Here is a 13659-nt window from a genome sequence, read left to right as displayed (position 1 = left end):
AATGTCTAAGATAATCAGTAGAGCAGACAGTAGAATTGATTCCTAATTCTCCCATTGCAGTTGCTTTCCAAACATTTCCGGACTTCACATTCAGGTTGGTTTGGCAAAAGCCAGGCTGTGCTCAGGCTGAAGAAGTGACTTAATCCTCAGCAATAAAAGAATCAGAATTCACCCTTTCTCTTTGAAAACTCCCCCTTTAAAACAAAATGCAGCCTGAGTATCTGCAGGATATCAGAATTAATCCCACACTGAGAGGGGGAAAATTGTGGGGTTGCTATGTTAGCAGAATTTTATTTCCCCTTTCCAAGAGGTGGAATAGCCCAAAACGAGAGAGGCTGGTTGTCTGTGCTCAGGTTTTCTAAATAAAATAAGCATTGCTGCAAAATGACTTGATTCCTTTGAGCTGCTTCTTATATCAGTCTTGTCAATCCTACTTGCACCAAGATAACCTGCGAAGATCATCAGTTTAAACAAAAGGGGAAGGGATTCTTGAGGAAATAACAAATTAGGAGCAACCGAAAAAACCCAGACCCTGAATGTGTGGTTGCCAAAACCCACAAAAATATCAATTAATACTTCCAAGTGGAAACAAAACATTGCAGCAGCTTATCTTTGGCTGTGGGACGTCATCTCCACGAGGTGCTGATGTTCATTTGTCTGCAGGACTTCGCCGCCTATTTGGCGTTTTGCGGAATTGTCCTTCACAACGCGCAGCTGTACGAGACGTCTCTGCTGGAGAACAGGCGCAATCAGGTACGGAACCATTTCCCGGGGGGGTCTGTGTTTCCAAGTGACCCTCAGTGTTGCTAAACTGGTGCAAATTTGGATAATTTTTCGAATTGCCTTCGTGCTTCTTGTGAGGAAAAAAAAAGGAATAGGAGCACATTTGAGCAGCCGAGTCCTCCAGCAGCAGCTTTGAAGTGCTGTATCCAAACGATGCTCTCACCAAATGAGTTCATTAGGATCTGCTTAGAATCACAACAGATAAGTAATTGTGTTCCAAAGTTTTAAGAAATGTAGATATCACTGGTTTCAGAATGCACACATGAGCCATAGGAAATCATTAGGTTTCCTAAGGACAAGTAACTGTGTTGTCTGGACTTCTCAGGTTTCATTTGATGACCTGTTAATGCCTAAATCTATTCTGCCTCTCTGACCCAAAACACCAGCCAGCCATCTGTGCTATTTATTTCCTCCATCAAAAGCGTCAAACTGGCTGTTATTCACTTACTTTGCAGTCTGTGTGAGAGCCAATATTTAATTTTGGTCACAGACACACACACTGACTTCCTTGATTCAGGGGAGAGAAGACTCAAAGACAGTAGTAATGCTAATTATTGCATGAATCACAACCAGTCAAAATTTCACAAAAGGCCTTTTCCCCAGGTGCTTCTTGACCTTGCCAGCCTGATCTTTGAGGAGCAGCAGTCTTTGGAAGTAATCCTGAAGAAGATAGCTGCCACTATAATATCCTTTATGCAAGTGCAGAGGTGTACCATCTTCATAGTGGATGAAGACTGTCCCGTGAGTGTGGCTTTTTGGCTAAAGGCAGAAGAGCCTATTCCCTGGGAGTGGTTTGGGTTTCCCTCCACCCTGACTCTGTAGGATTTCTGACCCATAGTATGTTCTGTCATCTTTTCATGCTCAGTCTTTAATTTTCTGGCATCTGCTCAGGCTGGGTGTTGACTCGGGAGGTTTTGGTCTTTGTGTAGTTAAAGAATTTCTGTGCTGACAGATAAATTTGGCATGGCTTGTAAATACTGGCATTTCTTCTTAGAGTCATCAGTAGAGACTCAAGACACTTCAACGACACCTAAAGTTGTACCAAAAGATGTCTTTGTGGCAGGATCCTGTATAGATGTGAAATGAAGGGAAAGAATTTTACACTTGTGTTTATTACTGAATAGGTCTTGGTAACTGCAACAAGGTTTTCACGGATCATACTATTCTAATTTATGTCAGCCTTGTAGACCTGTGCATTAAAATATCCTCTCGGTATTCCAGGATACATTTTCCAGTGTGTTTCACATGGAATCTGAGGAATTAGAAGATTCTGCTGAAAATCTGAAGAGGTAAACCAGTGAATTCAGACCTTTGTTCATCCCAGGAGAATCCTGAAGAAACTATGCTATTAATATTCTTTGCATAATAACAGGCCTTATTTCTACTGGGTCCTAGGTATTACTGCTATTTTTAGAGAGCAGGTTTTGCCCTGAAGTGTGCCCAGACAAACTCTCTTGCCTTGAAAAGGCCCCACTGAGCAGAACAGGAGATTAGGGCCTGATCTCTTCACTTTGCCAGGTCCAAGTACACACTGGTATCACAAGGCTGAGCTATGGACATGTACAAAATGGGAGAAGTAAAATTCTAACTTGGTGAGCAGCTCTAAAACTGATCTGTAAGAAATCTGTGTAGACAACTATGGTGCAGAGTAGAAGATAATAATCCTATTAATGTTTTTAATAAGTTATTTTAATCATCACCCTTATCTCATAGATAAGGAAGCTGGCTTAAGGAACAAGTCTGACTAAATCAAGACTGAAGTCCTAAAGTTCTCACTTTCATTCATCTTTGAGAAACCAACTGGGAGGAAGGGAGAGGTAGAAATAGCTGAATTAAAATACCCAGATTAAATAGTTTCTAAATTTAGCCTGAACCTCCGTATTGAAGTTTGAAAATTACTGTCTCCATTACTTTTCTCTGCCATCAAAGACAGCTGTTTCAAATAATGTCAAAAAGAGACACAGTTGTATATAAAATGTTCACTGTGGATATTGTGTGCAGAGAGAAAACGGAGATTTCCGTACCCCTTTGATGCTTTTTTTGCAGTAAACATTTATTATATTAAAATTAATTCCATATATTAGAAAATTATGTCCAAAGTGTGTGGGTTAAGCAACCAAAAACTGTTGAGCTGTATTACAGTTCTAGACACTGTACAACCAGAATGTAGAGAGGTACAACAGTCTGATAAGATCATAAGGTGAAAAAGAAAGTTCCTCTTTACTTGCTCTTCTACACTATGAGAATGGACCCTTCCACTTCATTATCCCTTTTATGGTTACTGTTTAATGGACTCAAAATGTGATTTACTGCTTGCATGGGCCATCAGTAAATTATTTCTCATAACTGATAGGGGAGGAATTTCGGAGGCTGAATTTCCTATCAGAATTTTGTTCATGAGACAGCACAACTATGTGCTGAGGACTGTACTGTGAGTCAGCCACTGGAGTCAGAACTTCTGCTCTGCTTGAAAGGCGTGATTTTTGGGCAATAGCAGAAATAATGACATGGATTAGATAGGAATTATTACTTTACGTAATAAAATTCAGGCTTGTTATGTAATCAAGGACCCCTCCAGCCCTGTGAACATCCTTACAGCAGGAGGATAACTGAAGTCAAGTCAAATGTCAGAGGGAAGCTCCGGGAGCTTGATGGCAATAGGTTTATTCTGAGGGCGTACGTCCTCGAAGGCAGGAGGGTCTGAGGGTGTAAGAGAATTAAAATACCTTAATTAAATAAGCTGTGACTAAAAGAGTGGAGATGACTGATTCTGTAAATGTCCTTTTTGTCCCAATTTGGAATAAACAGTTCTATTTCAGTAACAGAATCTCCACATGACTGATTGGGCCTTTAGTTTGAGAACAAATTTGAAATGAACTTAGAAGCAGAAAATTCCCAAGTGATACCTGCTGCAGTCTCTTTAACTAATATGGGAATTTCATCCAGTATTGGCTCTTTAAGTGTGTCAGATTTGTGAATGGAGTTGGTTTTCACAAGGTTCTGTTTATTTCTACATAAACGCAGCTGTTCATTCTCTGTCCTTCATCTGTGTAAACCGTAGGGATTTGTTTATTTTTTCAGCTTGGTGTTCAGTGTTAATGTTGAATAAGAAATGGTGGAATGCACACGTCAGTCCACTCTGCAGCTTTGTGATGACAGCTGGATTGGGATCCAGGGTTTGAACTCAACCCCATTATATATCTATTAGTCGTATCTGTAGATCCTTTTCTCATACAGGAAAGATATTACTCCTACCTGCTGGGCATAAATGCAGTGCCTCATTTTCATGGCACGCACATAACAGTGGTGTTGTTGTGTCCTTCAGGGACTACGACACAAACCAAATCAATTACATGTATGCTCAGTACGTCAAGAACACCATGGAGCCACTCAACATCCCAGATGTCTGCAAAGACAGAAGATTTCCCTGGACGGTAAGGAAAATAAGCTTAGATTTGAAAATCAGAAACAGAAAATGTTTCTCTGTTTACCTTTCAAGGCTTTTTTTGTTTTCCCCTTATTGTTTCTGTCAATGGAATGGCCCCGGTTAGAATAATGAAAGCACAAAGGAGGGTACCCAGAGAGCGTTGGGAGGCTCCCAGTTCCCTTTTTTATCCTTTCCTTTCCCTTCTTGTTCTGGCAAAGATTAATGTTATAGATGCAGGTTCTTTGCTGGTTTGGAGATGGAACAAATTCACTTTTGTTTGGGAGCTTTTGCTTCACAAGTGTGATCTCGTGGTCTGGTGTACTACTGAGCACATGGATACTGGAGAGTGAGGAGGGAAGGTCACCTGGCAGGACTCAGATTCCAGTCGGGTTGCCCGCAGAGTTGTCATTAACAAAAAGCAAACTTGTAATTCTGTATTTTCCTGTCCTTGTAGAAATTGAAAGATGTCTGCTCTTCTTACTATATTTAAGCCTGTTTCCCAGAGGGGCTGAGGGAGAGGGTAATGAGAGGGACATGAGTTGCTATGGTCAGCAGATGGCTTTTTACCAAAATTTGCTCTGAGACACACAACAAAGAGGTCAGAAAATATAGTGTTCAGTGTGATTGTTCCAGTAAGTGGAAAGAAGGGGCAGGCTTGTGGTGGGGAGCTCTGTTGCTTCCCTTTTTTTTTTCTGTGCAAGGTTTCACGAATGCTCTGGAGTGGATTTCTAGAAGTGCTCAGCACTTTGCAGTACAGGGCCCAAAGCTCTTAACTGCAGGACTGGAAGTACAGACAGAATCCGGTGGATGTACTGTATAGATCAATAAAGACAGAGGTGATTATTTGGAAGACATTTAAAAATAAAATTAATACCTTGAGAGCCATCCAAACAACTGTTTGTCTGAAACAGGCTGTTCAGTAGAGTTATTTTGCATTTTTGCCTGGAATACACCTTATGGAAGGAAGTCATTAAAAGAAAATAACAGTGCTGTTAGAAAGAATTCTGGATAATGTTTTTCGGCACACAGTGACTGCATCTGCACCGCTGCTTAGGAGCAGTCCCAAGGCAGGGCTGGAGGCTAAATGCTTTGAAAGCTGATGAACCCTGACGTGAGGGAAATCCCAGGTGTTCCCAGTGCCCTAGAAACCTTGGCTTGCCTCTTTCTTTGGAGGACATTCAGCAGCATCTGTAGTCACCTCGTGAAAATACCTTTGCGCTTTGGTGGCCTGAACTGCCTAGGAAACGGCACGAGGCAGAAGAGCAGCTTGGGTTTATTTGTGCTGTGATGTTGAGCTGTGAAGTTGCCTCAGGTTCAGGCCATTTCCAAGGATAGCACAGAAGCCAAATGCTAAGCTTCAGCTGTCAGGTGTGTCCGTGTTCTTCCCCGAACCAACAAAGTTAGTGCAGTGGAGACAAAGTTCAAATACCTACAACACTCCTTAAAGGCATTTAAGCCTGGTTTTGGCTTACTCTCCTTCCTTTTCACTAATACTGGGTCAGGCACTTTTATTTAGCACCGTGCACTGTGGTTTCATCCCCAGTCCCCTCCTGTTTGACTTTTAGGGAGAGATGCTGATTCTTATCTCCTTTTTTTACAGCTGATTGCACAGGTATTGCAGTTGAGAAAACAATCCTGCTCCTGAGTTATTCGTACAACCCTCTTGATAATGGGCTGCTATTAAGTAGTAGTACTTAAGTGGCTGGAGTCGTGTAAAGTATGTGGCATGATGTAATCCTTTAATGATTTCTGTAAAGAATCACATCTCCTATTGCCACTTTTAAGCATGACAGTGTTTGTGCACTTGCCTGCCAAGATCCTATCTACAGTCCTTGCACAAAAAAAAACCACCAAGATAACCTTTTGATTGGAAATATTAATGTGTGCCCATTTTTTGTGTCACATACAATTAGAGATTGGACCAAATGTACTTCTCAGCAGCTGCCACATTATTCCAGGAGCAGTCAGAGTAGAATTACATCCTTTTCTCACCAGGTATTTGAAAAAGAGGCGTTGTCTTCTTGATCCAACCTTCCACTCCCCAAATAAATTGATTCTCCTTCTACTGGAGCACGAGACAATATGGAAAATCTTTGGAAGGATGTAGAATGTTGCCCTAGCTGGTAGTAGTTTTCCTACTTGTTGTTTGTGTGCAAACTCTTTGAAGACGTGGTTCCTTTTGAAGGAGTATGTAAGCAAAGAATAGTTGCAGACCCACCTTCAGCCACCTGAACACTCGTCTCTAAAATTGTAACTGTATTTTTTTTGTTTGTCTAACAGAATGACAGTGCAGAAAATGTAAGCCAACACATAAAGAGTTTGCTGTGTACACCAATAAAAAATGGGAAAAAGAATAAAGTGATAGGTAGGTATCTCTACAAAACTGTCCTTATACATTTCACAGAAATATTTATGTGCTCCACAGTAAAATCCAAGCAACGTGGAATCTCAAGCCAGGAGAAAAGATCCTTAATTATCATGTTTTCAATTAATAAGTCCTCTGAGACCACCCTGAGTATAAATTGCTTACCTAATAAGTTACCAAAGAGCAGAATGAGTATCAGCCTGAGTTCCTGGCATCAGTAAGTTCCACAAGCAAACAAAAAATAAAACATACTGATCCCTAGACAGTAGCATGAATCCAACTTACTCAGCTTTACAAAATTTGGCCAGTAAATATTAAGAGTTCCGAGAATGCATTTTTAATGGTCTTCAAATAATTTTCTTTGGGAATTATGGCAAAACTGCAGAGCCCAATTTTTATAGTAAATATGAGGTCCTTTTTTTGTGAAGACAGATTATTTTTTTTTTAACCTTTGAAGCAGAAAGAGAAGCATCCTCTTCACCTAATGGAGTTTTGGTATTAGCTTCTTTCCTGAGTTCTTTTATTACTTTATTTAAATATTCTAGCAAACCCTAGTAGACCAAGGTGAAGACTGAACTGTTGAGCTTTAATTAGAGATATTTCACTATGCTGTGAGCTACTGATCTCATGGATTTTTTTTTTTTTTCTATTGGGATTTTCTATGGAAGTGCAAGAATTTCAGTCAGGCCACCCATTTAGGTGGGTTTTTCAAATCTGAGTAATTCTCATTGGGAAATGTTCTTTGAAGTCTCTTCTGGTTTCACATCTGCCTAATGTTCAGATATTTAATAGGGCAACGTCAAGAAGTTGTCTTTGGGACAATATCCAGAAGCTCCTTTGCCACACTATACAGCATCCATGATTATTATTATTATAAGTCTGGTTTCTTTTTAAAATTATTTTAAGAGTGGTATAGCCAAAACCAGAATTTGGGAAGTGGGATTGAGGTGGGAAAAACTGTCCGCAGCAAAACCAAGCAGATCTTACTGGCAAGAAAGATGAAAAGAACTTTTTTATTCTCCTGACTTGTGCATTTCTCAGGTATGTGGTGAATTACAGAATTTTGCTGTGGTTTTGTAACTGTGTCCCAGTAAAAGACTTTGGAGTTCCTTTATTTGTAATATATGGGAATCTCAGTGCTTTGGGGAAGTATTTGAAAGGGATTTAAAGAGTCTTAAGTACTACATAGTATATTCACTGCAGTTCTCTGTTTTTTTTTGAGACATCTCTGTGCATCCAAATGCTGTGTCTTTTAGGAATTCATTTACTTTTGTGGCATACTCACTGTTGGGTCTTAATCTTGTGTTCATGACATCACAGTTGCTATGGGAATAATTATAATGTCATAAACCATGCTAAACAGAGATCTGAAAGTGAGTTTCATGGGATTTTCCTACAGAGTTTTATAAATCAGCTTCTTTTTTTTCCCAGGGAAAGTTAATCTTTTTCCTTATTTGAATCCTTATTTGCTGGGATTATGTTTTTTACTGTGATTCTGTGATCTAGTCTTCTCATCCCATTAAGGTTCAGACTCTTGTTTGCAATATTCAGATAACACAATCCCTGAGATATATTTGCAGTTGGCCAGGAAAATGCTGGCTTTTATGCTCCAAACTGTTAGTACTCACACTCATGGGAGGGAGAAAACATTTGCACTCACTTAAGACAATAATCACCCCCAAAGCAGTTTTGGCCAAAGACAACATGTTCTTATAACGCAGCTGCTTTCATTAATATTCTGCTTTTTAGCAGAAATTACCATCTGCTGGGCAAAACTAAAGGGAGGTGTATGTCTGAATGTACCTCTGCTTCAAATGGTGTCAGGGACTTAAGCTGCAGCAAGGTGAGGTAGAAGTTACCTATCAGACTTTTCAGTGGCCTGTGCATGGAAAAGTCCAGAAATTCTTAAGAGGAAAATAAACAGATGCAGCTGTCAACAGGTTTGAGCCTAACAAGCTGAATTCAGTAAGATGCTTTTCAAGGAGTTCAGCAGTGTTTTGGGCAGGCTGGAATCAATCACATCCTCATGGAATTGGCGACTCTGCTTAAGCTTGGAACCTCAACTTGGGTATTCTCTGTTTAGTTCATTTGCTTAAAAAAAATTCCAGTACTGACTCAAATAAGGAAGCAAAAACTCTGTGTACCACTGTTCTGACTTTCATAAATGTTCTTTTGGCATGGTTGCAAAAATTTAATTAGCCTCCAAAGGACAAATTGTCTTTAGGGATTAAATCAATCTAGAATACTATTAATAATAAAAGTTAGGATGAAAACGACCCTAGAATTTCACAGGATAATCAAGTCTCTAAAGCCCTACATTTTTGGTTTACAAATCCCAATAAATACTTTTGAATCTGCTTTGTAAAATATAATTGTTTCATATATGTTTTAGCATTCATTCTATAATACATTGAAATTACTCTTAAAAAAAAAAAACAGGGGAAAATCCTACAGCACTCCTGTGTGTCCCTTTTATGTATATTGATGGTTCTTACTGCAGGCTAAACTGTCCCAGACTTAATTCTTGCTGTTCCTTACAACAGGTAATATGGTGGCAGTTCTCTGTATTACTTCTTTTCCTTTCTGTACCCTGCCATAGGTGTTTGCCAGCTGGTGAACAAGATGGAAGAAAACTCAGGAAAGATCAAGGCTTTCAACAGAAACGACGAGCAGTTCCTGGAAGCATTCGTCATCTTCTGTGGCCTGGGGATCCAGAACACCCAGATGTACGAGGCTGTGGAGCGAGCCATGGCCAAACAGATGGTGACATTAGAGGTGAGCTCCACAACTAGGTGGTCCTTAATTAGCCCCAAAGTGATTTTCTCCAGGCCCTGTCTGCTCTACACATCAGGACAGAAACAGTACTCCCCCAGGGGAATTCGGCCTGCGGAGTTGCTCGGGAATTTTCCCGCTTGTTTCTGGATGTGCCGGCAGACTGTGCCATTTGGTGTTGTGTTTTAACCCCGCTCATGACATTCAGTGGTGAGCTGGGCCCATCTTTTCCTCTCCCTGAGGCTGCCCAGGGGCAGCTCGGCGGGTGCGTTCTGCCGCGTAGGAGCAGGAAACGCTTGGGCGGATTAGGGGCTTCCTTTTCTTGTCTGAGGTTTTCTGTGATGATTTTGGCTCAGCCCTTTGGACACACAGAGTAACAGCAGCGTTATTGTAGGCTTGCAGCAATTTCCTCAGGCTCCAGCAAACCATGGCAGGATGAACATCATCTGGTCTCAGCCTTTGAGCTGGTTCCTGTTCAGTTTAACAGCCGAAGAGGGCTTCAGTCTGAGAAGCTGAATTACTCAGAGGCGATAACTTGAAGCTGAAAGTGAAAACTTTATAGACTTTGGATCTCCTGACATTCATTATGTAAACAGAGTATTTGCAGAATTCCTAAAATGGGGATTATGTACCCCATAGCCTCTAAAAGAAACATTACAACTCTCAAATAAACCCATATTAAGTCATGTTAAATAAAAAGGGGGTAAAATTATTGTCAGAACGATTGGTTTATATTGCAAATTAGAAATTCTCTCTTCTACTGTAACACTTTATGGGCAATACAGGAGGTCCAGACAGATTATATGTTAACACATAGGATGGGTTCTTTAAAAAAGAATCAGTCTCTAGTTGCCTAAAATAATCCATAACATTTTCATGACCCTTGTTCTCAAGAGCTAAAAAATATGAGCTTATTTAGTTAATTTAAAACAAACATATTGTCTTTCAGACTTTGGTGCCAAGTTTCAGTTAGGGCAAAACTTTCTTCTCTGTCTGAATAAACTCCTGAAAGAATTCCTATGGCAACAATGTCAGGCTCATAATTATAGCTGTTTCGTGTATTATTTGTCTTTGAAAGTGGGGCATGAAATCTTTCCAAAGAGAAAATCAGAGTTCTTTGCTCTTTTATAGAAACTATTTACGTTTTCCTGGCCTACTTATCTCCAGAAGGTTCTGTGCTGTGGGAGATTTCTGCAAGTTGCAGATATCTCCCCATATGCACTCAGAGAGCTCCCTTAAAACCCTGGTGGGCCCTGCATGGACAATAGATTTCATCACCAAACACAGTGCAGTGCTGAAGAATCTGCTTTAGGAAAAGTACTCTTTTACCACACTGCTCTTTTGTTTGTACTAAGGGCTGCTTCTTTCTTTCTGTAGGTTCTCTCATACCATGCTTCTGCTGCTGAGGAGGAAACGAGGGAGCTGCAGGTAACAGTGGTAATTGAATTTTTTACTATTCCTATAGAAATGTTCCATGAATAGAACAAAGAGCTGTCCTTCACACAGACGTGATCCCGAAACACACAGAAGCATATCTTCCAGAAATAAAACTGACAGTGAGGGTTATACTGATTGGTTCCTGAGTTGAATCAGTTGATCACATGAAAAGGAAACATTACAATGCCTCAATCAGAAGAAATACAGGCTGGCCAGAGCACTGCAAGAACCAGAAAAAACGCTGAGAACTCTTCATTTTGCAGCTAAGTCTGAATGTTGCATGTCTCACAGCTTTGGTCCCTTTCAAGCATCCCAAAGATGGGTGCAGCTTTATGGCCTTGGTAGAAGTTCTGTATTTAATTTTTAATGCGGTGATTTTTTATTTTTATTATTTTTATGGCTGCTTTTCTGTGCAGTGTCCTGCTCTGCTCATGTTTAATTCTGTGTGTAGAAAGCACTGCCTGAGGAATAACTACAGCTGTGATTTCAAGCGCAGTTCAAAGCACAGCATGGGCTTAGTTTCTCCAGGTCTCTGCTGGAGGAGGTGTTCCAGGGAAAAAGCATCATCCCTGCTGCACAAAAACAAATGGGAGGGATGGAGAGGAAGGCAGACACGGGGGGCAGCAGGCTGGGTATTATGGGATTGGTCTGGACAAGCAAGGTGCCATGGAACAAGGTGTAAGACTAGGGGTGTTTCTAGAATAGTGTCACGTGGGTTTTGAACCTCAGTCCTGCCAGGCTGCTGCCCAGCCATAAAGAGCCGTGGACAAGAGCAGAATGCAGCACATCTCCTGGGGTTTCTCTGCAGGGCTTGGGTTGGAATCTCTGTGGTCACATCTTCACTGCTAAATAAAACAGAACCACAGCAAACCTAGAACTGGGCCAGTGTCCACCTCCACCTACCTGTCCATGTTCTTCCTAGCACAGTCCTGGCCCGTGTCAGCCACGGGCTCTCAGGACATACCAGGCAACACAGGACTAGAGCACAAGCACAGGCCTTTTTATTCTGCTCTCATCTAATTTTTATTTGTTTCATTTTGCATTCATATCGTTGTGTCAAGCCAGACAAAACAGATTAAAGTGATGTTTCTGGATATACCTTCCTGTGATTTGCTCTGTTTTGCTTCTAAATAACCTGACAGCACAGAAAGCAGATGCTTCATCAGGCAGTGGGGCTAGAAAATCGTTGTAGTTCCCTTCCAAGTGGAACTGTCCTATTCTGTTTCATTATCTGCATTGTGGAATAGGCTGTAGTAAAATTTCTCACTTCCCTCATACTACAGAATGTCCTGTTGCATCAGTCACCTCCTTTGAGCCTGGATACAACCCATGTTTTACCACGCAATGCAAACGAAACAAAGCAAAACTGTTCCTGGTTGCCACTCAGTTACCACAGTGCTCCCATGTTTTCCACAGCCACCTTTTTGCTGCCAGAAATTTTTGTTGCCCTTTGCATCCCTCACTAGTCCCGACTCAAGCTGAGCTTTGGTTTTCCCCTCTCCAGCCCTGCACACCTTGGTGATGTCTCTATGTTCTTCCCAGGTAGCCCATCCCCACTTCCTCCTTCTCTGTACTTCGGTTTTCCGTTTGAGCTCCATGAGGAATTCCCTGTGCATCCCTGCTGGCCTTTTACCACGCTCACTTCAGTACACTCCAGAATGGGCTATTCTCGTGTTTGAGGCATCCTTGAAGGGAGTGCCTTGGTGTATTACACGAAGCTGTAAGCTTGATCTGTATGTTTGTCACTCACAATAGAAGACAAGTTTTAAAAATTACTTTCTACACTTAACCAGGCGATGAAATGCAGTCACTAATTATTCACTACTAATTACCATTAATACGATGCTTCTAGTAAGCAATAGGAATTGAAAAGTCACAGTTATGCAAAGAGGGGAATTTTGGCACATTTTCTTCTTTTCTTGACTATGTCATGCTCTTTGTAATATTCCCAAGGTGGAGAAATTGGGCAAGAGGCTGCAGTTTGTTTGGTCAGTGCTCACAGAAGCTGACCATAGCTCAATAACTTGAAATTAAAATGCTATAAAAAGGGGGGCTGAAAGCTCTTCTGGCTTCAGTAAGGGAAAGAGGAAATCTCTAATCTGGTTAAACACCACTTGAATAGCTACAGAGTGCAGGGGTTTTTATGTCTCAGGTGAAGTGAAACTTACTGTTGTGGAGTCAAAGGCAGGAGATCAAGGAAGGGAAAGATAAATTATGACTGAAGTGAGAAGACAGGCATGAGGTGCCCTGTTCAGCTCCGAGTGTGTCCTTCCAGCCCTTTCCCTGTGAAATACCAGCCTGCAGCTGCAGATTTTCAAAATCATGTCAGTAGAGTTCCTGAACAGGTGCATTATTTGCCACTGAACATACAGCTCTTTCACATGCTCACAGGTGAGATACCACATGAATCCAGGCTGAGGGACACAAAATTACTGGTGCAAGAACTTTTTTTTTCCCCCTGTGTAAATACTGGTTTTCATAATCTTTCATGACTTTCCAATTCTGACACACAAGAAAGGTAACAGCAAACTTCTATGGAACAGGGACTGCTGGATGTAGTTCTGGGGATTTACATGCTACATGTAAAAATGCTGTAGATTATGACACATGCTTCCTTTTCAGTGCCTCAGGCTCCTGGGACACAGTTCCCCATGCTGGAACATTTCCAGGAGAAATGTTTTCCCCTAGAATTATGAAGAGGAAGATAAACACAGATGTTTATTTCCTCCACCACTTCAGATTTACCTGATTTGTTTTGATCCACACTCAAGTTGAGGTGAAGCAGCTGTGAAGAACTGAGAACTCCTTTACAGAAAAATAATGATACTGAATTTTTTTCTGTAGACTAAGACATTGATTTTTGTATATTATTATA

General features: G+C 41.0%; 1 protein-coding gene and 1 long non-coding RNA gene across 7 annotated transcripts in view; one reads left to right on the top strand and one right to left on the bottom strand.

Moving 5' to 3' along the window:
* The window catches only part of LOC135412678 (uncharacterized), a 123246-nt gene that overhangs the window by 83425 nt on the left and 26162 nt on the right, over window positions 1–13659 (bottom strand). The window lies entirely within an intron of this gene.
* PDE5A (phosphodiesterase 5A) overlaps window positions 1–13659 on the top strand; it is a 50382-nt gene that overhangs the window by 19884 nt on the left and 16839 nt on the right. For 4 of the 5 annotated variants that reach the window (XM_064651426.1, XM_064651429.1, XM_064651430.1 and 1 more), the window contains exons 5-11: window positions 664–753; window positions 1387–1524; window positions 2005–2072; window positions 4109–4217; window positions 6491–6575; window positions 9175–9350; window positions 10725–10784. In XM_064651426.1, coding sequence (XP_064507496.1) covers window positions 664–753; window positions 1387–1524; window positions 2005–2072; window positions 4109–4217; window positions 6491–6575; window positions 9175–9350; window positions 10725–10784 — 726 coding nt within the window. The remainder of the gene's footprint in view (window positions 1–663; window positions 754–1386; window positions 1525–2004; window positions 2073–4108; window positions 4218–6490; window positions 6576–9174; window positions 9351–10724; window positions 10785–13659) is intronic. The other variant, XM_064651427.1, reaches the window with a different exon arrangement.

Source organism: Pseudopipra pipra, chromosome 4 (genome assembly GCF_036250125.1).
Source record: "Pseudopipra pipra isolate bDixPip1 chromosome 4, bDixPip1.hap1, whole genome shotgun sequence".
Taxonomy (NCBI): domain Eukaryota; kingdom Metazoa; phylum Chordata; class Aves; order Passeriformes; family Pipridae; genus Pseudopipra; species Pseudopipra pipra.
The sequence above is the reverse complement of the archived record's forward strand: the minus strand, read 5'-3'. Positions and strand labels throughout refer to the sequence as shown.